This window comes from Pygocentrus nattereri, chromosome 3, assembly GCF_015220715.1.
Source record: "Pygocentrus nattereri isolate fPygNat1 chromosome 3, fPygNat1.pri, whole genome shotgun sequence".
Classification (NCBI taxonomy): Eukaryota; Metazoa; Chordata; class Actinopteri; order Characiformes; family Serrasalmidae; genus Pygocentrus; species Pygocentrus nattereri.
The window spans coordinates 48,186,419-48,214,268 of NC_051213.1; the positions used below are offsets into that span (position 1 = coordinate 48,186,419).

At 42.2% G+C, this 27,850-nt stretch overlaps 1 protein-coding gene across 2 annotated transcripts in view; it reads right to left on the minus strand.

Moving 5' to 3' along the window:
* prkcg (protein kinase C, gamma) overlaps positions 1-27,850 on the minus strand; it is a 51,513-nt gene that overhangs the window by 18,621 nt on the left and 5,042 nt on the right. For both annotated transcript variants that reach the window (XR_005130121.1, XM_037537297.1), the window contains exons 3-10: positions 20,159-20,190; positions 19,065-19,147; positions 15,635-15,746; positions 13,204-13,332; positions 8,981-9,137; positions 7,684-7,885; positions 6,905-7,087; positions 1,825-1,998 (exon numbers count right to left, since the gene is read on the minus strand). Coding sequence is in view for 1 of the 2 variants with exons in the window: in XM_037537297.1 (XP_037393194.1) it covers positions 1,825-1,998; positions 6,905-7,087; positions 7,684-7,885; positions 8,981-9,137; positions 13,204-13,332; positions 15,635-15,746; positions 19,065-19,147; positions 20,159-20,190 (1,072 nt within the window). In the remaining variant the exon portion in view is untranslated. The remainder of the gene's footprint in view (positions 1-1,824; positions 1,999-6,904; positions 7,088-7,683; positions 7,886-8,980; positions 9,138-13,203; positions 13,333-15,634; positions 15,747-19,064; positions 19,148-20,158; positions 20,191-27,850) is intronic.

Consider the following 27,850-nt stretch of genomic DNA (forward strand, 5'->3'; position numbering starts at 1 on the left):
GCAATCAGATAATGAAGGCATTGCATAATTATTCCCTGTCAATCTTCACTTCCTTAGATAGACACACACACACAGGCACATTATGTAATCCCCTCCAGTCAAAATTTTAAAAAGCAATCTGTTCTCATTAAGTAACTCCTCCCCTCAGGGCTATTAATGTCCTTGGCAAGAGCATCAGCACCAATTAATTAATTAAATAACTGTAGCTCCTATTTAGGCCAGCATGCACCTCCACGTAACAAAGTGAAAATAATGATGTAATGTTTTATCAGGATTCAGTGGCATTTCTGAGAGAAAACTGTGCTGACTACACAGTGCCCACCATAGAAACTCACTCAAGACAACCAAATGATCGTGGTAAAGTAGTGGGGGTCCTGGAGGAAATACCACAACTGTTTCATCAGTGGGAGCTGAGAGATAATACTGCCATATACACACGCAGCTGTAGGAAGCCCTACTCATTATATTTATCTTTGCTATTTTATATCCAATAAAAACCTATAAAACATCATTTTAAATATGCGGTGTAGAAACCAAAAGGTATGGTAAAATGTCAGTCAAATATATAAAATAAGTTAAATTATTACTAAATAACAATTAACTTACTGTAATTATTTATTTGCATAAAAAAAGTATTAGCCCCTTAAAATCTCAGGCTTATTAGTACTAAAGCTTATTATTCAGTAACTACAGGGACTTCAGTGCAAACAAGCTGAGCTATTCTTGGGTTATAAACAGGCTACCAGGAATGCCATCTGTGGGTGGGCATTTCAATTATTATTATCTGTGGGTGGGTAATAACAAAAATGCTGCTTTTCTTAAACAGGGTTTGTAAACAAGGACAAAAGGGGTGGACAAAAGGAATCTGATTTATTGTAGGGGGTCCAGGGCCTGCTTTGAATGAGCCACCTATCCATGCTGGAAGATTTACCTAGCCAGCTAAATACAAATACCTTTACTGTTGTAGTATAAGCACAACAAGATTAAAAAAAATTAAATAATTAAAATATGATATATAACATAAAATAGAATATGGGATAGTATAGGATGAAAGACAGAGCATATTTATAGAGGAACAAATATTGTGTTAGTCTTCTGTAATATTATTTTATATCCACCCAACAAAGCCGACTGCAGCACACATCAGTTATAACCATCCTAGAGCTGGCTAATGAATAAACCAGTGGCCAAGCTTAACACACAGCTTGCAAAACGTAAAAACTCAACCGTTAACTATACATGACTGATACAACGTATAAAAGGTATGAACAGTTTAACCTGGAACAGGTTTGGCAGTTCATTTAACCCTGTCTAGACTACATATATGTAGAGGTGTGGTGGTTTAGTAATGTAAAAGAGGAGCACTGACTAAGCTCACCCACACTTTCAAAACAGCCAACGGGAAGGAAGAGCATTTTTGATAAGCACTATCAAAATTAACTATGACCAAAAACTGAACAGTCAAAAACCAGCTAGAACAGTGATTTTTTTGTTTTCACCAGACGGGCAGATGATTTCCCACCTGTAGACACGCCCTGATTGTAAAAGTGCATAATAAAACGCTGCATCCTCACTGAAGGATTAACGTCTTCGCCTCATGATTGGATTATTCTGGATATTAGCTTCACTAGAAGTTAATTCTGGATGTTTGCTTTACTGGAAATCCATTCTAGATGCTCAGGGTGTTAATGAAGTTCACTCTTGTTTCTCAGTCATTTTATACCTTCACCTGCAGACAAACTGATTTTATATAAGAGAAAACTCTGAATCCAAACCTTTAAACTGTAGTGTGAGGTATTCGTACATGCGCTCTCTCACGCTCACCTCGGTCTGGAAGGCGCAGTAGAGTGAGGTGAGGAAGTGCGGGCGGCCGCTTAGCCCTAATACTCTTCTCTCCACCATCGCACTTTCTGTGTCCTCATCCTGAAACAGGACGTCCTTCTTCAGCACCTTCACCGCAAAGAGCTGCTCGCCCCCCCTCTCCTCCGCCAGCATCACCTAACACACACACACACACACACACACACACACACACACACACACACACACACACACACACACACACAACAACAGCTTCACACTGCATTCTCTTTGCCTCAATGTTAATCGGGAAGGTTCCTGATGTGAACAAGTGTTGGCACAGTCAGAGAACGGCAAGAGATCACAATTTTGATCCTGGAAGTCTGAGCATAACTGGCATTGCTCTCTCTGGGTGGGTAGGATGGTCCTCCTTCTCCCCCCACCACTTAGCGTGGGGGGTCTGTTGCTGACTTTACTTTTTTAGTGTTCTCCTCCAAGAGCGCTGAGCTCCAATAACGTGTTAGCAGCATTTTGAAAAGATGTAGTGGAGCTTCATGTGTCTTGGGCTACGTTCACATTACAAGTCCCACTGCTCAAATCCGACCTCTCTAACATGATAATTCACACTCGTTTAGGTAAATGATTCAAATCTGTCATTAATGTGAACGAATCGGCGTCCTGAATTGACCCACGTGCACAAAAAGGTACGTATCCCATCTAGGACCACATATGAAAGTGGCTCAGGTCGGATTTGCGTCCACACAGCCCTGAAAACATCAGATCTGAGGCACATTAGGGCAAAATATCGGATTTGCGCCACTCGATAATGTGGAAGTTAGTTAGTGGAAACTGGACATGACTAAACAAAAAAAAAGAATAAATAAATCTAAACAAAAGTGAAAACCAGGGCTTTTATTTGATGTTCTGTCTGTTATTTCAGTGATTGAAAAGTCTTGCCTACACTCTTAAAAAGATGACTCTTCAAAGGTTCTTTAGTAAAGACAACAGGCCTCATTCAGCAACTCCATGAAGAGTTTTCTTCTTAAAACCCACTCACGTGTTTTCTTATGTGGGCTTTGTTCTCAGGTAAGAACAGGGTCTACACACACTCTAGAGAACAAAGGTGAGAACTGCTCTGTGCTTCAAGAACATGTCATGAATCTGGCGTAGACTTTTTCGCAGGACCTTTCTCAAGAACACATTTAAGAACAAACTTAGGAACATATTGGAGATTGAGGCCCAATGGCTTTAGATAGAACCGTGAACGCTCAAAGAACCACTTTATGCTTAGAGTGTTCTTTGCATAGTGAAATGGTTCTTCAGATGGATGGAGAATGTGCTGTATATGGTTCTATGTAGCACCAAAAAGGGTTTTGCTATCGTTACAAGCTTGTAAGGATGGAGGAACCCTTTTTGTTTCTTTATACAACCCTTTCCAAAGTGATTCTATTTAGAACCCTAAACAGCACATTCTGCATCAATCTAAAGTACCATTTAATGATGCAAAGAACCCTTGCAAAGAAATGGTTCTTTGACTGTTCATGGTTCTATACAGAACCACTGTCATTACCAAAGGACCTTGAGGAAACATCTTTCGTACTTTATAATTAGTCAATATGTTAATACGACATTTTATAACTTTTAAATCTGCAGTCTGGCAGTCAAACACAATTTCACACACTTACGTCAAGCCGAGTTGAATTTGTTGGTTGTTGGTTTCTGACACTGCTGATCGCTTATAAGCTTACTGACTGTCTGAAGACTGAGACCAAGTGGATAAACAAGGGGAATCATGTGCCCTGCTGATTGGTTGGAATGAAAATGAGGAGCCAGACTGGCCCTCGGCAGAAAGACTGGACACCCCTGCTGAATGGCAGACTGTCCATTTTTATAGATATGTTATAGTGTCAGAAAACACAATCAAGACTACCAGAGATCACAAAGTACCAGTTAATGGAGATTAAGAAACTGGTACGGCTTGTAGAAAGTGGGTGATGATTTATACATATTTTTACATATGCAGTCAGCACAGTCCTAATTGGTGGGGTTTAAGCGTCATTACTAGTTTGCTAGATTAGCCTCGTTGCTCTGGCGCAAACCTCACTTTCATAATCGTAATGGCATTTTGTATATCATTCCTAACGTATCTCAAGTCACATGCCTATCTAAAGAACTGAACTGCTACTGTTATTGAAGCCTCTGGCTCAAAATTTTAGTGTTAGTAGTATTTAATTTAAATACAAAATACTACAAAGTAAAAACGAAAATGGGGAGCGATGCTGAGGCGGACGCATGTGCGGAGACAAGCGAGATTTATTATGGGCAAATCCAAAATCAGGGTCAAGACAGTCCAGGTTCAGGTAGCCAACACAGAGAGAATGGGGGTCAGACATGACAAAAGAACACTTCAATCAGTCCATGAAACATCAAACACAATCAGCCCATCAAACATCAAACACGATCAAACAAAGACCTGCACTAGACGAAGGAAAACACACGGCTTAATACAAGAGGGCTAACGAGGGTTCACAAGACAACACAGGTGGAAAACAGGTGGAAACAATCGAGGGCGGAGACAAGAAACAAGGGGCAGAACCGGGAGGAAACCAAACAAAGAAGCACATGGACGATAAAAAGTAGGTGGAGGAGTGGGAGGAGCCAATTGCGACACATTTGTTATCTATTACTGATAAAATTTGCTTGCAAAAGAACAAAACTAAGCTGACAATAAATACACGACAACAAACTTATCAAAATGATTAGAGCACATAAACCGCAGCATGTGCCATGAAATCCAAAGTCCTTGACAAGTGCGAACTCTCGGTCGTTCAAGGCATTAAATTCCACTATTGTGTTGTTTGCTTCTGTTGTTTTGCTGTGCTCCGTCTATCCTGCATATCAAGTGATATTACGTGTCGTGCCCACTGTTGATACTTGACATGAACAGTGATTAGGAGTCTCTTATCTAATGCAGTAGCTCCATGCAGCCGACGTGTTTCGCACCGCTGATCTGCTGCCACTCAAAACTGTTTGAACCATTTGCCTCATTAACCATTACCATGTTAAGTGTTCGATTTTGGCCATTTGTTGTAGTCCTATTTAATCTTCAATCAGACAAAACCCGAACATTCTACCTTTCACCACTTTGGGCCAAAACGTTTCGGTGAAATCCTTATTCCTCATCACTCTAATTTCAGCCTTCACACAGAAAAAGCATTAGAAGCCTAAACCAGGATTAGCTACACGATCAAAATTCACTCCTGCAGAATGCAGAGTTTCATTTTAAATGCACGGCTGCTCACTTTGCCCTCCCCTTTTGCTCTTTCCTTCCTTTCTGTCATCCCTCGTTCTCCTTTCCATGTCACTTTTCTCCACCCTGCCCCCCCTCATCACGCTGCGTGTCAGATATCTCACTGTCTCCAGGTCCCGTCGCTCTCTCTCTTTCTAATCTCTTCCCTCTCTCCTTCCTTTCTTTAGCATGCCGCTGTGCCCTGGAGGATGCACTGTCTACTGAGCATAACCCTGCACTCTTATATAAGCAATCCTCTAGTGCACACGCTCACACAAGGGCATGCACACAGGAACACACACACACACATTCATGTACACAAAGACGAGTGCATTTTTAGTAATTAAAACGACAGTTTGAGCCAACTTTCAAATTTCCACAGTCCCCCTCCACCTACCCCAAAGGTAATCAATCAGCCAAGACACTGTGGTGTCTGAGGTTTGCTTTTTTTCAGGTTTACACTAAAGCTATGAGGCTAATAAGTAATGGAAGCTAAAACCCCACCAATTAGAATCAGAACTGTGCACCTAAGTCATCTCTAATAGACTTGCTTATGTGGTTTCCGACACCTTGTGACACATCGTTATCTATGTTCGCTGTATTAGCCTCTTAGCTCCAGCGCAAAACAAATGCTGGAAAGAAAGAAGCGAAGGAGTCGCCATGACTACAACACAAATATGGAAATTTTATTTACTATCCAAAACCACCAGTGAACCTACACGAGTCTTCTGGGCTTTATGTGGAACGTTGATGACGGGAAAGCTGAATTAATTCGTTTCCTTGGGGGCCTATTTTGCTTTCTTCTCAAAACGATCACAACACAGCCAGGCAGTGAATTCATAACCATTCCCTGCAATAACTTCCTGTGAGGGAGCTTTTAGAGGGGGACGTCTGGTTCCAGGTACCTTCACGCTGAACACTTCTGACTCAGCAAGTTTCTCTAGAGCAGAGCGTTTCACACCAAACCGCTGTGAATGACTTTGTTTACATCTTGACCGTTTAATATGCAGAAATACTAAAAATTCAGTGGAATTTGTCTTAATTTGTGACTGAAAATACAATTACAAATGGTTTAAGGCATGTAAGTGTTGGGACATGAAGCTGTAAGACTGAGTCTATGTTATGCAAGTTTCAGCTAACTCTGTTTTAGTTTATCAGACAGAATAAGTAGTGCAGGCTAAACAACACAGCTATCAGGGCTTGTACGCCAATGCAAACAGCCTAGTTTGAATGTGTGTAGTGTTTTTCTGTGTTTTTGCCTCTTGTTTACTTGAAAAAGAGCTTTAGTTATGGTTTAGCTTTATGGCTACTGCTGTTTTTCGAGTGATGAGGCCTCTGTATCTGATATGGCTGGTGACTGGACTGTTAGTGTGTAATCCATAATATTACATTTCGTTACTTAATGTTATCGAGCAAACAGAAGCTATTTAATTTATTTATTATCATAAGAGGAGAAATACAGTAAAACAAGGATGTGTTCCTTTATTATTTCTGTTGAGCTTTCAGGAACGATGCAGAATGCTGTGTCCTTGACAAAAGCTCTTTTTATAAAAATAGGTAAGAAGACAGGGCGGCAGTTTTTCTTGTATTTTAATTGGCTGAATGAAACGTTGTCAGACTAGTATGTGCAGGTTTTTGTTTCTCAACAAATCGATTAATAGAAGTGGACCAACTAATCCATTATGGATAGTCGTTAGTCGTAGTAGATATGCATGCATGTTTTTTTTATTAATGCACATTTCACAACACGTGCATGCTTGAGTGTGTCTCTCGGTTTTGTTTGTGTTCACTGGGCTGCGTGTCTGTCTCTGCTACCTTGCCAAAGCTGCCCTTTCCCAGCACCATAAGGAAGTTGAAGTCATGCAGTCCGACTCGGCTTTTCCCTGCTGGTACGCTGGTGGGTGCAGGGCTCAGCACGGGTGGGCTCACGTTAGGCACAGGTGTTGCCACGGTAGCAGGAACAGGAGAAAGAGAGGGAGACACAGTGGAGTCTGGCTCCTACAGAGAGAGAAGAACAGAGAGAGAGAGAGAGAGAGAGAGAAATGCATGACTCAACCAATGTGGATGCCACTGACTCATATGTGTAACTCTACTGCCCCCATGTGGACATATATTATATAACAATTGGGTTACAGATGGCCTTGCAGGTCCCAAAGAGGTTGCAGGCAGGTCTGTTGTGGTGCAGCTGTACATGAGCCTAAATTCAACACTGCCCAATGCCAAACGTGGACTAGGTAGGGTATAAATTACCCCCAGGGCATTGGGCTGTGGTGCAGTGGAACTGCGTTCTCTGGAGAGATGGCGCTCCATCCAATACCTTTAGGATGAGCTGGAGTAATCCAGAACTAAAACATCAGTACCTGACCTCACTAATGTTCAATCAAATCTACACAGCAATGTTCCAAAATCTAGTGTAAAGCCATCCAAGAAGAGCAGAGGCTGTTACAGCAGCAAAGGAAGACTCCCTATCAATACCCTTCATTTGAGAAGAAATGCTGGAGAACCAGGTGTCTACAAACTTTTGGACTTTTTAGTGTAGTATAGCTGTGTTGCAGTGATGGTTGCAGCCGTAACTGCAGATGTGCATGGGTTACCTGCAGGTCTGGGTCGGGTACAGGTATATTGTAGTACTCTCCCTCGTCCTGGTTGAGCAGTTTGAACCAGCCACTGACGGGTCGACGAAAAATCTCACTCACTCCGAATGACAGAGCGCCCATGAAGTCGTTCCGAGACGTACGGTCCCAGTCCCACACTTCTATGGACAAACGCCTGTCCCACTGCCTGCCACGCACTGAACTATGGACGGGATAAAGAAGGAAAAAAAATGCAAGGCAGAGAGGGGGAAAAGTCAGAAGTATGAAATGCAGTGTGGGAAACAAAGCTAGAACCTCAGATAGGATTAGAAAGCATTGCAAGTAGTTACGTGAGTAATACCGTTTTCTTTTAAACACCTAGAACCTGCTTTGTCTTTAAAGTTACTGCAAGGCAGCAAAAAAGTGTGCGCATTTGTATTAAGAACATTTTGGAAAGTCTGGTGCTGCCAAACTTTAGAAAGGCAGTTTTTTTGCCAGACGTGATGAAGTTTCCTCTCCTAACAGCTGATGCAGTTGCACAAGCACATGCAGAGAACAGGTTTAGGCATTTGGGTAACTGTGGAGAGCATTTACATATTTTTCTAAAATTAGGAAAATATTTGAGTGCTTTAGAGAGGATAATTAAATGGTTCCGCTGTAAGCAGCCGTTCAAAGTGGTTTAACCTAAAATGCTTCTAGAGTCAGAATTGTCACAGTGGTGGCGATAGGAACCAGATGCCCACCTCTAAATGCTCCCTTACAGAAAGTTATTACATGGAATGGTTATGAATATGTTACTGAATGTCCAAGACATCGTTATATGATAGCTTTAGCATCATCTTCTCAAAACGATCACACAACAATGTCTTGGATATGAATTTAACATTTAATTTTATGTTAACATTCAACATATAAACTCAGAAGCCTCGTGTAGGTTCTCTGGGGTATTTGGACAGTAAATAAAATGTCTATATTTGTGTTGTAGTCATGGTGACCCCTGGTTCCTATCACCACCACCGTAAAGACGTCTGAACCATTTTAGACCAAACCCACTCTGAATTATTATTTACATCTCAACCACTGAATTATGCAGACATTCTGAAACATCGCCTGAAAGCTTGACTCTCTAAGGCTGGTGTAGTGTAGTGGATAACACTGCTGCCCTCAATGCAGCCGAATGGGGTTTATTCCCAGCTCAAGTAAGCACACCAGGGTACACCAACAGAGTTCTTCGGGTGCTACAACCATCTGCCATCCTGTATAAAAGCTTCTGCCAAATGCTTAAAAAAATTTCTCAAACAGGCACAAACACACTCACAAAGTGAAGCTCTCGTTCCACACGGGGTTCAGAGTGGAGCGGATGGTTTTGGTTTTCTGTTTGCTGTGGCTCTTTGGGTCTGGGATGAGCTTGAGCTTCACGTAGGGGTCGGACAGGCCGTTAGGGTCCATTGGGATCAGGTTACGTGCCTCAAACACTGCACAAACAGAGGAGATTCAAACAAGGTGCAATGAAAGTACAAACTAGTCAAGTGATATTTCCAAGCTCTGCACACAAAAGCGACCTTTGAAGGCTGCTGTTGTGAGGTTGGCCAGGCTTCACAGAGCTCTGGTAAAAATCCCATTCAGCATAATGAAAAGCTCTAACACACAAAAATACACAAACATATTAGGAAAAATACAAATACAAAAGTTTGGAATGACTAAAACATTTTATTTTACATAAAAATGTCAGTGCTTATTTAAATATTTTATGTTGCACCTTCATGCCGAAGCAAATTCCTAGTCTGTGAATGCTGATCATTGACAATGGCAATAAAACTTCTTCTGATTCTGATTCTTCTTCTGAAATATAGCAAACTATTCACAAACTATTCTTTAATTAAAGTGAATTATTTACACAGCCAGCATCTCAGAATCATTTTATACATTTATCTGAGACCAAATTAGGGAGAACGCTGATTCCAAACTTTTGAACAGACAGTGATTTCAAGCTTTTTGACAGCAGCGTAAAATAATAACTTTTACTTTTCTTTAAAATGTTGTGCAATCAAAGATTTCAGACATAAACATGTGATTGACAGGCTAAGCGAGAGGTTCACTGGGTTTAGCTGTTTTAATGTTATAACCTCATAGTTGACAGGAGCGGCTGTAAAATGTCTGAAGCCAATGCTTTTTCTTGTTGTCTTTTTCTTGACATATATGCCCATATTACAGCAGAAACAGCTTGATGTCTCAAACTATAACAATAAAATAAAGTGATAACAACGTAAAGAGACAAACAGAGGTTTGGCTGTCTAGCAACTTTAAAACAGATGAAGCTACTAAGACGATGTTAATGAAAACCTCTCGTTGGAAACTCAATCCTACTAAGATAGAAAGCGCCCCTTGTCATGGAGATCAGCAGTAGCGCAGTAGCCAGAACAATCCAATATATATATATATATATAAATGCATTACTTAAGCCCAATGCTACAAACTACTAATGAAATTGTTGTCAGGTTTCAGCATTGATTTCAAACATGGTTTTGAACTGTAATTTGGCTTTAAATCTCTCGTCATTCAGAGAGAGTGGACTTTGGTCTTGCACAACTGGAAATAAATGCCCGACAGTGTTGCCAAGATGGCCAGCGAGGGGACAAACGTTCCCATAAGGACTTTGTTGCATGGCCATTACATTTTCTGGAACATGCTTGCTGGCCAGCTGTGTGGGTTTCATTATTTCCCACCCTTGTGGACAGATCCCGGACCACCTAAACTCAAACTCATTATTGGGCGGCTGCAAATTGCAAAACTTTTTTGACCCAATTCCATGGGTGGGTGTGCAGTGATGACTAGCTGCTGTTTTTAGGAGAGAACAAACATCGCCTCGGTCCACTGCGCCACCAAACAACAAACTCCCTTTCTGGCATGGGAGAGCACTTATTTCAATTCAATTAGGCCAGCCATGGCAAATGATGTGGCTCGGAAAAACACCCCAATGTAAATTCGCCCGGGCAAACTTGGTGAGCTAAACTTTAAAATAATTGAATAAATAAAGTAAGGGCTCAGTACTGTAATAACATGGACAGAATTTTACGCATAGGCATAAAAATGACATGATTTAGGGAATTTGGGATTTCAATGCTTTTAATCACCCATTTCGGAGAAGCGGGTCCAGCAGGCACACAGAGATATATTCAGCATGAAATTTAATTCAACCGAAGCACCTCTGCAAGACTGCTGGACAGACTGGGTGAGGAATGATAAACACATGGAATAAGGAATGATAAACACATGGAATAAGGAATGATAAACACATGGAATAAGGAATGATAAACACATGCAGGGTGTTGGTATTACCAAAGGCACCAAGTGGGAGCACATTTGGTAAGAAGTAGTTTAAAAGTAAAAATGACAAACAACAAATATATCCTACATAAACACGGAATGAAACACTCAAACACTAAATGCTAAAATAAAGTCTACCCTAAAATGAAGTACCCTAAGGGCCAGTTTCCCAGGCAAAGCAGGTAAATCTCCATCGGAAATTCTTCATCTTTGATATGGGTCTGAGTAACCAGCCCTAAGTGACATCAATTATTTTACACTGTATTTTATATCCCCTCTGAGTATAACTGAATGTCAACACTGCTCTCTGCTGGAGAACCTCTGAACTGTGACAAGTAACTGCTATAACCAAACACTACAACACGGTTCCTCAAACAGGTCCACTGGGCTCCCAGATGGTCCAGATATTGCTTTATACCTTTTTTGGGAGCTGGGATAATCTTGGAGACTCTGAAAACCACTGCTTTACTGTATTACATATGATTTCAACTTGCTGAACTCACTGCACTATGAAAGGTAGCATGTGAGAAAATGCCTGAACCTGCCGGAAGTGTCTCCTGCTATGTCACCTTGCTTTCTCTTCTAACCAACCCACTTTTCTCCCCCTGGTCTACTGGGCCTCTTTAGCGTCTGTTCAGATGGTTCTCATTAACTCATAAAACTGAAAATGGTCTTATCACTAAATACCTACAGTTGTTCGTGTCTGGGCGGTTCTCAGCAAGCAACTGGTCAATTTATCATATAAAGAATACATTAAAAATGATATCTTAGCAAGTGAACACAAACAAAGTTTCAAACCTAGTAAATATATCATATTTCTACATAATTTGAGCTTAGCAGCTGGTTTTTAGATTGTGTTAAAATTTCATGACAAATGGACCAACAGACCCATTTAAGTCAGGAGGTTATGTTTTTGTCTACTCCTTTAATTGACAGTGACTGTATGCTATATTTATTTTCATCATTTCAACAGGAGGTGTAAGATTATTAACATACTTCTAGATGTTTTAAGTTAAGTGTTACTTTTTTAGCCCATGAACAGGCAAATTCCACCTCCGCATTTAACCCATCCATGAAGTGAAACACCACATACACACTAGTGAATACACACACACACACACACACACTAGGGGGCAGTGATCACACTTGCCCAGAGCGGTGGGCAGCCCTATCCACGGCGCCCAGGGAGCAGTTGGGGGTTAGGTGTCTTGCTCAAGGACACCTGAGTCATGGACTGTCGGCTCTGGGGATCAAACCGGCGACCTTCCAGTCGCAGGGCCAGATCCCTAACCTCCAGCCCACGACTGCCCCAAAGGTTGTTGTAAGTAATTTTATCTAGTGACATCGTCTAATAATTTTGCTTATTTGAAGAAATAATGCTTAAAACAGTGATAATTATCTGCTCATGGAATAAAAAAGAAAACTTTTCTAAATAAAATTCCTTATAACACGTAAAAATAAATAAAAATACGTTAAATAACCGTATAACATTTGTATGACAATCTGAGAAACATGAGAGAAATGTTACCTCGTATCTCCAAAACGGTAACTTTAAAGGAGAAGGAGAAAATATACTATACTTTTAATGTTTTTAAGTCAACAGAATCAGATGTTTTTCCAAGTAATTTTGGGACATTTCCGTGGTCCATTCATCATGAAATTAACACACAAATGTAAAGGGCAGCAGGCTTTTTCAAATCATGTCAAAAACTGAACAATAAAAATGGAGATACAAGGTTTGGTTCCGACAACAGCGTTACACTGACTACATTTCTGTTGCCTTCAGTTGCCAAGATATAATTTGTTGCAGTGTATGCTGAAAGGGCAGCATCACTTTGGTCGGCTGTGTTGCCGCAGTCAGAGACTGTACTGGCTGGTGATTTGTCACGACTTGTGAACTCGAGTAATGAGGAACTTGTTCCAAGTTCACCACTTGTATTTATGACTTGTTTGAGTGCAGCGTCGTCCCGCTAAATTCACCAGTGGTCAAGTTTATGAGACCTGTCCAAATGCACTATTAACTGACCCGTGACAAAAACCTCCTCCCTTTATGCTCACCTGAGAGATTTTGCCCCCCGTCTATTGTGGGACTTGTGAAACGTAAAACGCACCGTGAACTCTCCTCTACAGGTAAGATGATTTTAATTTGAACCTTCACACACGATTTTAGCACTTCCAAGCACTGTCCCCATCTCTCGGCTGCTTGTCTCTCACCTGTGACATATATATCCTCCTTCTCTCCGCGCACACTCAGGTGAATTCGCCCTCTTTTCTCGGTGTGGTCGTGTCCGCACAGGCTGGGTACGCTGTTCTCACATCGCTTGTGAACGTTCATGTCACAACCTTAGACACGAACATAGAAAAAATGACTTCAGTTTTTTTAGGCCTGATTTCAAAGAGCTCATCTCTGCGTAATTTGTCTGAACTACTGATGATGCCTGCCACATCACCAGGCATGCATATGACTCCCAGCATGCACCTGTGCTTTTTTTTTTTTTTTTTTTTTTTTTTACTGGATGTGTCAGTCGATTGCAGGCTATCTCTGAGATTGCCTGGACTCACAGCTTCATCACACTTCCCCGAGCTACACCCCTTACAAGCCCATCATTAAAATCTTATTGCACTGATGTGATCCAAACTTGTCGGCCGGACATTAAGGCCTTGTGCTATCATTCAGATATCTTCCTGCTGGGCATTGATCCCAGAACTAATCAGTCTACTTCATTCCATTCCCATTTGATATTTCCTTGCTTCCAGATGTCTTCGCAGAATTGCGCCTGGAGCTTACTGAGCCAGTGCATAGTAAATGGTCATTGCACTGGCCGTTTGGCCGGGCAGACATGGCCAGGCACAAGTGAATGCAAATCAAAAAACCAACACAGGGCAGACGTATTTTGTACAGTAAGTTTTTCTGTTCGGCCCCAGTTCCTGGGTCATGGTGGAGTCACAGAGTAGTTCTGTAGATGAAGATTAAAAGCACCATGGAGGTTTAATTTAATAATTAGCTGAAAATCGATTTGTTGTTGGTGATCAGTTATCAGTTGACACAGCTTTCACTTAAATGCAAAAGTGCTGCATATTGCTTTGTAGTGTTCATATGATCCAGGTGGTCATCAACAATTGCAGGACACCACAGTAGGTCTTAGCAAACTCAGTTCAGTAGTATCAGCAGCTCCAGCCCCTGTAGTCTCAGAGATCCCAATTTATGTGGTGCAGCTATTACTAATGTCTGGTGTCCATAAGTGTGCCTCCAGACTGTCAAACAGTGTGCCTCATGACTCTCCCATAATGTGCCGTCAGATTGTCCCAGAGTGTGCCTCATGATTGTCCTATAATGTGCCTCCAGACTGTCCCAGAGTGTGCCTCATGATTGTCCCATAATGTGCCTCCAGACTGTCCCAGAGTGTGCCTCATGATTGTCCCATAATGTGCCTTCAGATTTTCCCAGAGTGTGCCTCATGATTGTCCCATAATGTGCCTCCAGACTGTCCCAGAGTGTGCCTCATGATTGTCCCATAATGTGCCTCCAGACTGTCCCAGAGTGTGCCTCATGATTGTCCCATAATGTGCCTTCAGATTTTCCCAGAGTGTGCCTCATGATTGTCCCATAATGTGCCTCCAGACTGTCCCAGAGTGTGCCTCATGATTGTCCCATAATGTGCCTCCAGACTGTCCCAGAGTGTGCCTCATGATTGTCCCATAATGTGCCTTCAGATTTTCCCAGAGTGTGCCTCATGATTGTCCTATAATGTGCCTCCAGATGGCCCCAGAACATGCATGCAGATTATGTCTCCACATTGTCCCAGAGCAAGCCTTTAGATTGTCTCAGAGTGTCCCTCCAAAATACCATCAGCTCCAGCAGTGCTGCCTGGGGTTTCAGAGAAGGAAGAAGGTGCACAGGTAGGCGTAATTATTTTCTCTAGTGTGCAATCGCATTTTGTTCCACACTGTCCTTCCCTGCAAAGTCCTCGATTAGACCTCCTGTTTCCACTATTCCTAAAAGTGTCCCTCTGTTCCTGCCTGTGCTGTCCTGTGCTCTGGTCCTCCTCCATGAACCTTCCAGCTCAACCCCCTCATTACAGTATGTACTAGATGTTGCTCCATGTGCTCTCCTGTTTCTCAGTGATGACTATGTATTATGCTGTCCATTTGTCCCCAACCTCTATCAAGTTACCTTTAGATGATTTCTGAGAATGCCAAAAAAGGGAACTTGTGCTTAAATTAAACTCTCTCAGACTGTTGTGCTGTACAGTGTCTCTGTGATTACATCCCTAATGATGACTCGTCATGCAAGTTATCCCTGACTGATGGGACATGTTTATTAAAACATAAATTGATTTTATGCTTGTTAACTTGTTATGTTATTAAATATAATGATGTTAACTTCCTGGCACTGTGCAATTCCACCATATCACAGATCTGCTGTGTGGCATCTCAGGTTTCATACCGATTGACTAGCTCTGTCTGCTGGTAGAGCTGACAGTCAAATTCAATTAATGCATAACAAGTGTTTTCTTAAAGCCCAGTGGCTTGAAACATTTGTTCTATTAATGAAAATCTTGCACTAAATTATTTGTATTAAAATTAAGTGAAATGCAGTGTCATAGGCACATTCACTCATACCCACATAGACACACTCACTCACTGGAGCATTTCATGCCCTGGTGAATGAGGCCGTACAGCAGAGAGCCACAGTGATCACAGAAGGTCGGGCTGGAGTAGGTGTGTATCTTAAACTTGTGTTTACTCTTCAGGTCCTAGGGGGGGGTGGAGAGACAGAGAAGAGAGAAAGAGAGAAGAGAAAGAGGGAAGAGAGAGAGGGAGAGAGACAGAGAGAGAAGAGAAAGAGAGAGAGGGAGAGAGAAAGAGAGAAGAGAAAGAGAGAAGAGAGAGAGAGAAAGAGAAGAGAGAGAAGAGAGAGAGAAGAGAGAGAGGGAGAGAGACAGAGAGAGAAGAGAAAGAGAGAGAGTGGGAGAGAGAGAGAAGAGAAAGAGAGAAGAGAGAGAGGGAGAGAGAGAGAAGAGAAAGAGAGAGGTTTAAATTAGGAGTCTGATGAGAATCCCACTGATGCTGCCCTTTTCTCTATAAATAGAGGAGCTCTGATGAGTCCGTCTCTCTGCACAGACACCTGTAAACACACACACACACACACACACACACACACACACACACACACACACACACACACACACACACACACACGAAGGAAGGGCTCCATTTTGAAGTGACTGTGAGCCAATTAGCTCAGGCTATTTTGAGGAAGCTGAATGGTGGATGAATAAATGAGTTCATCTCAGCTGTGAAAACTGAATCCTCCTAAACGCTTGGTGCTCCCTCTCTCTCTCTCTCTCTGTTAATCTCTCTCTCTCTATGTCTCACTCTCTTTCTCTTTGCCTATCTCTCTCGATTTCTCCCTGCCTGTCTCTCTCTCCCTCTGTTAATCCCTCTTGCTCATCTATCTCATCCTCAGCTCCTGTCATCTGTCTTTTCCTCTCCCCTCTGTCTCTCTCTGCCTAGTCTCCGCCCATTTTCTTCATCCTCTGCCAGACTTCATCCTTCCCCTCCTCTCCCTCTGCGTGTCACCCGCCATAAACCCTGCGCTCTCTCTTCCGCGCGCATACACACATCCGTCTGTCACACTCTCTCCCTCCCTCTGATACCTGCACACACACACACTCAGAGACACACACAGGCCTGGGTGACAAAATCAATGCCGATAATGATCTAAATCAGACATTTTGTTCGATATAAATGATAGGCTGATTATTAAATGACATAAGTACGCTGCTTCTGATTCTCAGTCTGGTGTAGCAAAGGCCTGAACCTCTAGTGTAGGAGTGCACGCAGATATACAGTATATACCCACCTGTGACGCAGGGCCAGACCGGGACTCAGGAGTTAAACAGACGAGCCCAACTCTATAGGTATTTTATCTATTACACACAAACACCCATTCATTCAAGAGAAAAACGAGCACTCTCATTCATTTTCACCTGTTCTTTCAGTTCTGAACATGCAATTAAAAGCATCGCTGTTAGGGGGTCCTGAGTGGTGCAACCGTCTAAGCATTGGTCCAATCACCAGGAGATTGTGAGTCTGATCCCTGGTGATGCTATAGCCAGCCGTAGCTGGGATTCCAAGAGAGCACAACATGTCTCGCTCTCTGGGTGGCCGTCCAAGCCTTATGGTTTTGCTGAGCTCACTGGTGCATTCCTCCTTTTAAATGATGTACTGAACTGTTGCACTGGCCACTCCTAAAGTCTCTGCTATCTCTCTGACAGGTTTGCTTCGCTTTTTCAGCCTCATGTTGGTCTTCTTCTTTTGCATTGACACCTCTTCGTAAAAACACAATGAGAGTTCCCATGAGCGGCTAACAAATCGCTGCTGTCAGAAGAAAACCTCGTATCTCCAAAATGGTAACTTTACAGTAAAAGGAAAAAGCCTGCTTTACTTTTAATGTAAGTTGATAGAACCAGACTTTTTACCAAGTCATTTTGGACCAGTTCTTTTGGTCCAATCTCCATGAAACTTACAAACAATGTAAAGGACAACAGGTATTCTCAAATTCTGTCAAAAACTGACAAACAACAAAAATGGAGATGCATTTTGTTTCTGACAACAGCAAAATGCATATTCAACACTTGGAATTAAATCCAGACCCAGGAATTACTGTATTTTAACCCAGGAAATAAATAAAGAGGGAACAGGCCACACCTGGCCAAGAAACTGCTTATCAGTCAATTATCCGATTACTTTCAAGCCTATGAAAAAGAGGTTTTGTTAAACCTCTTGAATTAAAATGAAAAGTCTAAACCAATCACATCTGGTGTAGAGAGGCAAAATTACAAAAACTGTGTCACTGTTCAAATACCTTTGGATCTGACTGTAAAATGAATCATTAGGAAATGATTGATAACAAACAATACAGAAAAATAAACTGTGCATTTCGGCCATTCATACACACATGAATTCATAGATCAATGCACACGCACACGCACACACACGCACACACACACGCACACGCACACACACACGCGCGCACACACACACGCACACGCGCGCACGCACACACACACACACACACGCACACACACACGCGCACACACACACACACACACACACACACACACACACACACACACACACACACACACACACACACACACACACACACGCACACGCACACACGCACACACACAGGCATGAATGCACACACTCACACTCTCCTTGACCTCATTCTAAGTGCATTTTATTTATTCCATTTAGAGTAAAAGATGCCACATCATGAAAAAGGAGAGAAGCAAAGAGATGAAGAAAAGCAATTTGGCCACCCTCACTATCACACACCTCCCGTCTTCCTCATTCTCACTACCTCTGTCACTCTCTCTACTATCGGGTTCTACACCAATACGCCATCATCGCAGCACTTCTCATCAGTGCCTTTCTCAACGGAGGAGATATGTGGGTCTGTGTGTGTGTGTGTGTGTGTGTGTGTGTGTGTGTGTGTGTGGGTCATTTCATTTGTGCTTTTCTGACATCTTCTTAAACTCTGTGTGTACATCATCTGCTCTGATACCAGCAGAGCAGAAGAGATGGAGAGGGAAAGAAGCAAGTGCTAAGGATGAAAGGAATGAGTGCAAAAATGTTATGGATGGAGAGAGCTGGGTCTGGAGGGCAGACCCCTCCCCCCTCTGAAAATATCGCTTCCTCTTTACCTCAAAATCAAGAGCAGGGAGGAAAAGCGGACTCACTCCCTGTGAGCTTATATCAGCTCGTGTTATGATGTTGAATGTTCTAATAAACTGAAAATGGAAACATTAACATTTTAAGAGGCGGATTTTAAGGCACATCTCGTTTTCACTGTATTGAAAAACGTAATTGATAATGCATCGAACCAAATTATGAGATATATGCATCATCTAATACATATGGGAATTGCAAAACTGTGCCAATCTAAGAGAGGTATACTGAGAGAGAGAGAGAGAGAGAGAGAGAGAGCAAGAAAGATGGAAGAAGTAAGGAAAGCAAGGAAAGGATGGAAGAAGAGTGGAAGGAACAATCCACAAATTGAGTACCTCTGCTTTAGGTCCAGTGATGGCTCCAGGACATGTGAAAGTCACAAACTCATGACAGCGTTTGTGCACCACAAAACTGCAAACTAAAAGAGATTCAGGTTAGATTTTAAACCCGTAGATGGTACTTATGTTCAACATAAAAGAACAGTTCACTGTTCAAAAGTACCCAGATGCTCCTTCTAATTACTGGATCGATAAAGCTTCACTGAACACCTTCGGAGTGACAAAGCTCTACTGATCATCTCTGGGATGAGCTGGAGGGATGATGCTGCACTGAACACCATTAGAATCATTTTTGGGATGAGTTAGAGTGATGAAACTTCACTGAACACCTTTGGGATGCGTTTTGAGGTGTATTAGAGGAATTACACTTCATTAAACACATTTGGGGTGATGTTTGGGGTGAGTTTGGGGTGAGCTAGAGTGATGACACTGCACTGAACACCTCTGGCATGATTTTGGGGATGAGTTAAAGTTATGACACTTCACTGAACACCTTTGGGACAAGTTCTGGGATGGGCTGGAGTAATGAAGCTTTATGGAATACCGTCTGGGATGAGTTTTGGGGTGAGCTGAAGTAATGAAGCTTCATGAAACATTTAAAGGGATGAGTTGTGGGGTGAGTTGGAGTAATGAAGCCTCACGGGCACCTCTGGGACAACTTTTGGAATGAGTTTTGAGGTGAGCTGGAGTGACAAAGCTTTACCGAACACCTTTAAATTGAGTTTTGGGATGAGTTGGGGTGATCAAGCTCCACTGAATTCTTTTGGTATGAGGTGGGTGGTTTGTGATCCAGAATTAATCATCCAACATCAGTACCTGACCTCACTAATACTTCTGTGGCTGAATGTAATCAAATCCTCAATGTTCCAACATTTAGTGCAAAAAATTCCAAGAAGAACAGAGGCTGTTACTGCAGCAAAGAGGCCACAAACTCCCTATTAATTAACTAAGTGATTTTAGAAAAAAATGCTGATGAAGAAGCAATCCGGATACTTTTGGATATATACAAAAATTTAACCTTGCTCAAATGTTTATTCTCAGAAAGGAAGAAGGTAAATGTCAAACTCTATGTAACATTATGGCAATGTTACCTTGGCATTGAAATCCCTGCTTTCCTATACCCCTGTGAAGAGAAAAGAGAGACAAAAGTCAGTTTCTTTATATTCTATTGCACAGTATATGACTCTTGTAACAGACAGGGCAGTGGCTATTACAGTAACCACCAGGGGGCAACAGAGAGGACTACTTATGCTTTGAGAAACAGTGACATCAAGTGGAAATGATTTCATTACAACATCAGCATTCAACTTCATACTCCACAACAAAATAACAAACATCACACCTCCTTTATAGTAATTTTAATGACCAAAACGACATAAAACCCACTCATAAAAGTCAGTGACGGCCTGTATTTTGATGGTATAGTGTTATATTGTTCTCAAAGCCTGTGAAAGGTTTTGGCAAGGCTACAGCACAAGATGGCATATTCCTTACCGGTCTGCAGCAGAGTCTGAGACAAGACAAGGACGAGAGAGAGAGAGAGAGAGAGAGAGAGATACATACACTGAAAAATCTCTTAAGACAGAGAGAGACAAAGAGAAAGTGAGAGATACAAAGAAAGAGAAAGAGAGAGAGAAAAAAGACATCATAAATACATCACAAAAAAGAGAGAGACACTGCAAGGCAGAGACACATTCTAAGACAGAGACATTCTAAGACAGAGACATTGTAAGACAGACAGAGATACACACTAAGACAGGAAGAGATACACAATGTAAAACAGAGACATACACATTATAAGACACTAAGACACTGTAAGACAGAGAGAAACACTGTAAGACAGAGAGACACACTGTAAGACAAAGAGGGACACTGTAACACAGAGAGACATTGTAAGACAGACACAATGTAAAAAAGAGAGACACATTGTATGACAGAGAGAGACACATCAAGACAGAGATACACTGTATGACAGGCAGAGACAAAACAAAGAAAGAGAGACACATTGCAAAACTAACACTGTAAGATGGAATGATAGAGATAACAAGACAGAGGGGATGAAAAGAAGGAAATGGAGTAAAAAAGAACAGATGGAGAGAAAGAGGGTGAAATGGAAAGATACACACAAAGGACAGACAGAATGAATCAAGAGACATAGAAAGAATGAGACAGAAGTAAATGGAGAGATATACACTTAAAAGACAGACAGAGAGATTAGGAGAAAGAAAGAGTGTAGGTGATACAGAGAGAGAGAGAGAGAGAGAGAGAGAGAGAGAGGGAGGGAGATGTATGAGAGAACGTGTGGAGCCGGCTGGTCAGCGGGAGTAAAGAGGTGGACTGATTTTGGGGCCATATGGCTGCCTGCAGCGCTGCACTGGCTGGGCTGCTCTGTGCATGTGCTTCAGCGTTAGCTCAAACAGAGCGGCCTGCATAATTTAAGCCGTCCCTCCGGGCTCGAGCTTTACCAGCCATGGAGGAGGCTGTGCAGACAAGCATGCTCTGGAGTAGATGTGCAGAACAGAACTCAGTGTAGTCTACTCTCTCCTTTAGTGCGCTCAACAGGCTCTTTCTGATATTTTAAAGGGCGCTTTTGCTGCATTTTTTGCATTCTGCTATTGTCCTCCTGAAGTCCACTCATAACGAGCTGATACATTTAGACTGAAACCCTCAAAGACGTGAGGAAAACTTCAACCATTCCTTTAGGATGTGTGGATCCTTCAGAAGGCTTCAATAATCCTCAACAACTGCCACAGTCTGCAGGAACAACACTCTGAATCACTTCAATGGGAATGGGTGGGGCTAAGCTGCTGCAGGCTGACATCCCAATCATGAAAAATTCAAAATGGACTGTTGTTTTGAAGCTTAGTCTTAGGTTTGGTTTAGTAGCTGTATAGAGTCAATGGTTTGGTTTAGTAGCTGTATAGAGTCAATGGTTTGGTTTAGTAGCTGTATAGAGTCAATGGTTTGGTTTAGTAGCTGTATAGAGTCAATGGTTTGGTTTAGTAGCTGTATAGAGTCAATGGTTTGGTTTAGTAGCTGTATAGAGTCAATGGTTTGGTTTAGTAGCTGTATAGAGTCAATGATTTGGTTTAGTAGCTGTATAGAGTCAATGATTTGGTTTAGTAGCTGTATAGAGTCAATGGTTTGGTTTAGTAGCTGTATAGAGTCAATGGTTTGGTTTAGTAGCTGTATAGAGTCAATGGTTTGGTTTAGTAGCTGTATAGAGTCAATGGTCTGGTTTAGTAGCTGTATAGAGTCAATGGTCTGGTTTAGTAGCTGTATAGAGTCAATGGTTTGGTTTAGTAGCTGTATAGAGTCAATGGTTTGGTTTAGTAGCTGTATAGAGTCAATGCTTTGGTTTAGTAGCTGTATAGAGTCAATGCTTTGGTTTAGTAGCTGTATAGAGTCAATGGTTTGGTTTAGTAGCTGTATAGAGTCAATGGTTTGGTTTAGTAGCTGTATAGAGTCAATGGTTTGGTTTAGTAGCTGTATAGAGTCAATGGTCTGGTTTAGTAGCTGTATAGAGTCAATGGTCTGGTTTAGTAGCTGTATAGAGTCAATGGTTTGGTTTAGTAGCTGTATAGAGTCAATGGTTTGGTTTAGTAGCTGTATAGAGTCAATGCTTTGGTTTAGTAGCTGTATAGAGTCAATGCTTTGGTTTAGTAGCTGTATAGAGTCAACCAGCCAATAAACTCTGAGAAGAAGGCGTGATGCAAATGTAACGGAAAACTCGAACTTCATGCTGCAGTTATTTTCAAAAACATTGCGCCACTTCACCTGAAAATATAAACAAAGAACATCTAGAAGTCCTTAATTTTGTCAAGCATTTATTTGGTTTCAGCATCATTCCAAAAGTGTTTTGCTGCATCTCGTGGCGACGCTGCTGCTTATTTACAGTACCACCATCTATTTTCACAGATGACTGAGAAAGAAATCAGAGTAAGAGTTCACAGCACTGAGAAATCTGATTACTGAGCTAAACTCAATCAGTAATCAGATTTCTAGACCTTACGGAAGACATACACATTAAAAAAGGATAAATAATAAAAAAAGGAATGCAGTATTCACGCTTGCATCAGTTAAGAAAACTCATTAAGCTCTCATTATTTTAATAGTTTTTTCTCAGTATTTCACTACAATAGTTCATGTTTGGCCATATTTATCCTGGTCATTGTACATTCCAGAAGAGTAATGTCCCAAAAACAAGCCAAACAAGCTGCGCATGAATGGAGGGTTCAAACCATATTTTCAAATTACTTTCTGGCTGCTGTACGGCCACCGGCCAAAAAAAATCCTTTTTTTGATGAGTAGGAAACAATTTTGCAGAGTCATCAAGCAAAAGTAAAGACCTTGGATGTTTGTGTATATGTTTATCCCAAAATATTAGAGAAAGTATCCTGAGCACAGTATCAGAACACATCCACATTAGGACATGCCCAAAACATATGGATATACATGTCAACGATGGCAATAAGGGTCTTCCCCGACTGTAAATTTATACAGTAAATTGGTTATAGCATATGGCATTTGTGTGAACTTTACATTAATCATTTAGTGTGCTGGGTTCTTTGAAGTAATAAAGCAATTCTTCCATGCTGTGGCCCAATTAGGTTGCAACCAAATGCTTCTAATTTGCTGTGGAGCCAAATCTTCTTTGCAGAATCGCTTTAAATTTAGCCACACTGTAAGGTTTTCGAGCATGAACTGCCCAACGTCCTGCCACAGTGTCTCAATGGGGTTCAAGTCAGGACTTTGAGTAGGCCACTCCAAAACCCTAATTTTGTATCTTTTGAGCCGCTCAAAGGTGGGATGCTCTTGTGGATCCTGGTTTGGAAATTTTTGGATTGTTGCATAACCCAATTGTGTTTCAGCATCAGATCACAGACTGATAACCAGATATTCTCCAGCAGGTAGAGACCACAATTCATGGTTACCTCAGTTGTGACAAGTGGCTCAGACTCTGAAGCAAAAAGTTCCATACACCATCACACTACCACCGCCATGTTTCACTGTTGGTATGATTGGGGAATGCTGCGTTAGCTTTTCACCAGGTGTAACGGGACCCCTGTTGTCCAAAACAGTCCACTTTCAACTCATCAGGCATAGGACATCATTTCAAAGGTGTTTTTTGGTAAATGTGACAATCTTTTATGCTCGTCTTGGTTAGATGTAGTTTCACATCGCAATTTTCTCATTATTCTTCACGGTCTCGTTCAAACGGTGGAATCCTGAACACTGAACTTTAGTGTGTTCCAATCGGAAGGCAGCTGTCTAAGTAGGCAGCATTTTAAGGCAGCATTTGCACGCTCCCGAGACAAGTCCTGTTCCATTTGGAAGGCACCTTATGGCAGCTGCCTTCTTCTAAGGTGCCTTATTTTGACCAAATCTGAAGGCAGAATCGCATGTATCCTTGTCGGTGAAGGCGATCCCACAATGCTGTTCACCTGCTGAGAGGTCCTTCGCTCCGGTCTGATAAACATGGTGGGTGAATTTTAGAAATGTAAGTTATTTCTTCACTTCTGTCATTACTATTCTGAATAACTGTTGTATTTGTGTGAAGTACTGAACATATCTGTGTTTATAGGTCTCTAGAAATTGTTCCTGTGGTGAAATTCTGGCAGTTTGCTCGTCTAAGGTGAGTTGATCGGCTGCGTTTGTAGCTCGTTAGAGCAGGCATTAGTTAACTAGCTTAGCTAGCAGGCTAACTGTGTAAACGTGCTGGCTCTTCAAAGCGAGAGCGTTCGGTTTAAAATACTGGCTGTTCAGCGTTTCGTAGCGTTTAGTTTCGTTTAGCGTCAGTATTTAGGGGTTTTCTTTTGTCCTCAGGAACGAATGTTAAAGGTGCTGTCTGAGGGGCCGAGGAAGAAGAGGTGCTGTCTGAGGGGCTGAGGAAGAGGAGGTGCTGTCTGAGGGGCTGAGGAAGAGGAGGTGCTGTCTGAGGGGCTGAGGAAGAGGAGTGGCTGTCTGAGGGGCTGAGGAAGAGGAGCGGCTGTCTGAGGGGTTGAGGAAGAGGAGGTGCTGTCTGAGGGGCTGAGGAAGAGGAGCGGCTGTCTGAGGGGCTGAGGAAGAGGAGCGGCTGTCTGAAGGGCTGAGGAAGAGGAGGTGCTGTCTGAGGGGTTGAGGAAAAGGAGGTGCTGTCTGAGGGGTTGAGGAAAAGGAGGTGCTGTCTGAGGGGCTGAGGAAGAGGAGCGGCTGTCTGAGGGGCTGAGGAAGAAGAGCGGCTGTCTGAAGGGCTGAGGAAGAGGAGGTGCTGTCTGAGGGGTTGAGGAAAAGGAGGTGCTGTCTGAGGGGCTGAGGAAGAGGAGGTGCTGTCTGAGGGGTTGAGGAAAAGGAGGTGCTCTCTGAGTGGCTGAGGAAGAGGAGGTGCTGTCTGAGGGGCTGAGGAAGAGGAGGTGCTGTCTGAGGGGCTGAGGAAGAGGAGGTGCTGTCTGAGGGGTTGAGGAAAAGGAGGTGCTCTCTGAGTGGCTGAGGAAGAGGAGGTGCTGTCTGAGGGGCTGAGGAAGAGGAGGTGCTGTCTGAGGGGTTGAGGAAAAGGAGGTGCTCTCTGAGTGGCTGAGGAAGAGGAGCGGTCACTGGGAGAAAACTGCGTTCTGAATGACCGACAGCAGCTGGACTTCCCGAGCGTATTTTGGGGGAAAACACAGCGGGACCACAGCTACGGACTGACGTTCTCCTTATGAATGACTTATGCAGAAATTCAGAAATAAAAGCTGTTTTTTTTTTAAATAAATACTACAGATGATTATTGTTGCTCCTCCACTTGTTTTGTATTGCTGTACCTACCACAGTCACACAAGTGTGAGGTTAATATTGACAGCTAAATTTCAGACTCAGAGCTCATAAATCAGATGAGAACACTAACTACTCCTAACGTTAGCTGCTTAACAGATGGCCTGGGATCATTTTTTTGAGTGCATTTTGTACAAAATTAAATGTAACATTACCGTTTATCCTCTGTGTGTTAGAAATAAAGGAGGTTCATTAAGGTGGATGAGGATGAATTGAAATAATTTATAACCTAAGTCACGATTATCTGCGTTTATCTGGGCTGCTGAGTCGAGTATATAACCATAGATATGACTCCTTATATCAGCCTATTCATATACAAACTTCCACAACAGTGTCAGTGCAGAAAACCAGCTGCTGCACATTCAGAGCCGTCCTTTTACACTGAGATGATCTGCCTTTAGTCGGAGGCGAGTGTAAGTTAACCAGCGACTGCGAGTAAACAGATCAAATGTGAACAGCACAGTGAACGTTACGACGTATGACAGCTCTGAACGCGATGCTTACTAAGGTTTCTATTCGGTTAAAATGCTGCCCAACAAGAAAGCTGGCTTTGAAGGCAGTGACTAGTTAGGAACCTGCCTCCAGAATGGAACACACTACTTATCTGAGGTTTACGAGGCCTGTAGTTCCTTAGGTGTTCGTTTGTGACTCTCTTGTGACTTTCTGGATGAGCTGTCGCTGCTTTCTTGGAGCCCCACTTTGGGGCGATTCACTACCGTTCCAAATTTTCTACATTCTGAGTTAATGGCTCTCACTGTGGTTTCCTTTTAGCCAAATTCACATTGATGAAAATATTTTATTTAGGTGATGTTTAGATTCAACAGGGCTGGCAGTAATCATGTCTAGTACAATCGAATAACTGATGAGACAATTGCTTTTCCACCTAAGGCCAACTGGTATAACCTTTTTAATATCAAATTTTGGCTGATGGTCTGAAATAATTGTCACAATATAGAAAAAAGAGGAAATCATGAGGGGGTAAATAATTCTTCATGGCACAGTATGTATGAAGCATAATGTGAGAAAGATTTAAGGACGAGTAGTAAGTCATTCAATAATCTTAGAGTATAAAGGCACAGTAGTCCATTTGTGTTTCGTTGTCTGTGAGCTCTGTCATTCCAGTCGTTATTGTGGGCAGGTTCAGCATTTTCAGCACGAGGTGCTATGTTTGCTCATGCTAATACTGACAGTATTTCAAAGCCAAAGCCCAACAGGAAGCTTAAAAATGTTGGCACTGACAAACGACTGTGGCCCACTTCCAAGCTGGCAGGCATGGTGAGTAGACGAGGTGAAAGCAGCAGCTAATCCCAGATCTTAGGCCTCAACCTGAGGTAACTAATCAGCACCTGCTCACAGTGTTGATCACTATAACTTGAGGTAGGTAGCCACTACAGGAGTGAGTATAAGCAGGACATGCTGCACTACAGTACTGACAACTCGTTAGTTTCTACAGTGAAATTATACAGGATCCAGGCGATGTGTGCTAGAGCTGACTCTGGATTTATACTCTAAAATAAGAGTTTAAAACCAATCATTTCAGAGAGCATGAGCTGGAGCTTTTGCAGACTAGTAGAATCCACATTATCATGTTGCATGGCTGTACAAGCTAAGAGGTTTACCGATGGGGATCCTCTACACTTTGCCGTCTAAAATATGCATGCGGACATGTTTAGCATGAATTATTTTCTATGAGAAATGCTTTAGACCTCCCTGTGCAGTGTGTTGTGGTTGTCAAGGGAGTCATCAAGCTTCCAAAACACAGGGAAACACGTCCACCGTCTACATATGTAAATGGAGCAAGGCTTATGGGTGTGTGTACGAACAATGGAATGCTAACTGATCTGCAGAGGCCAACTAATGATTATTTCTAAAACCGGATGATCTATCGACTTGATGAAATAGACTAGTCTCACTATGCCTTCTGCAGTTTTCTCTCACTTTAGCCTGTCACAGCACTGTTATGACCTACAGCTCTGTCCGTGGTGCAGTGAAGC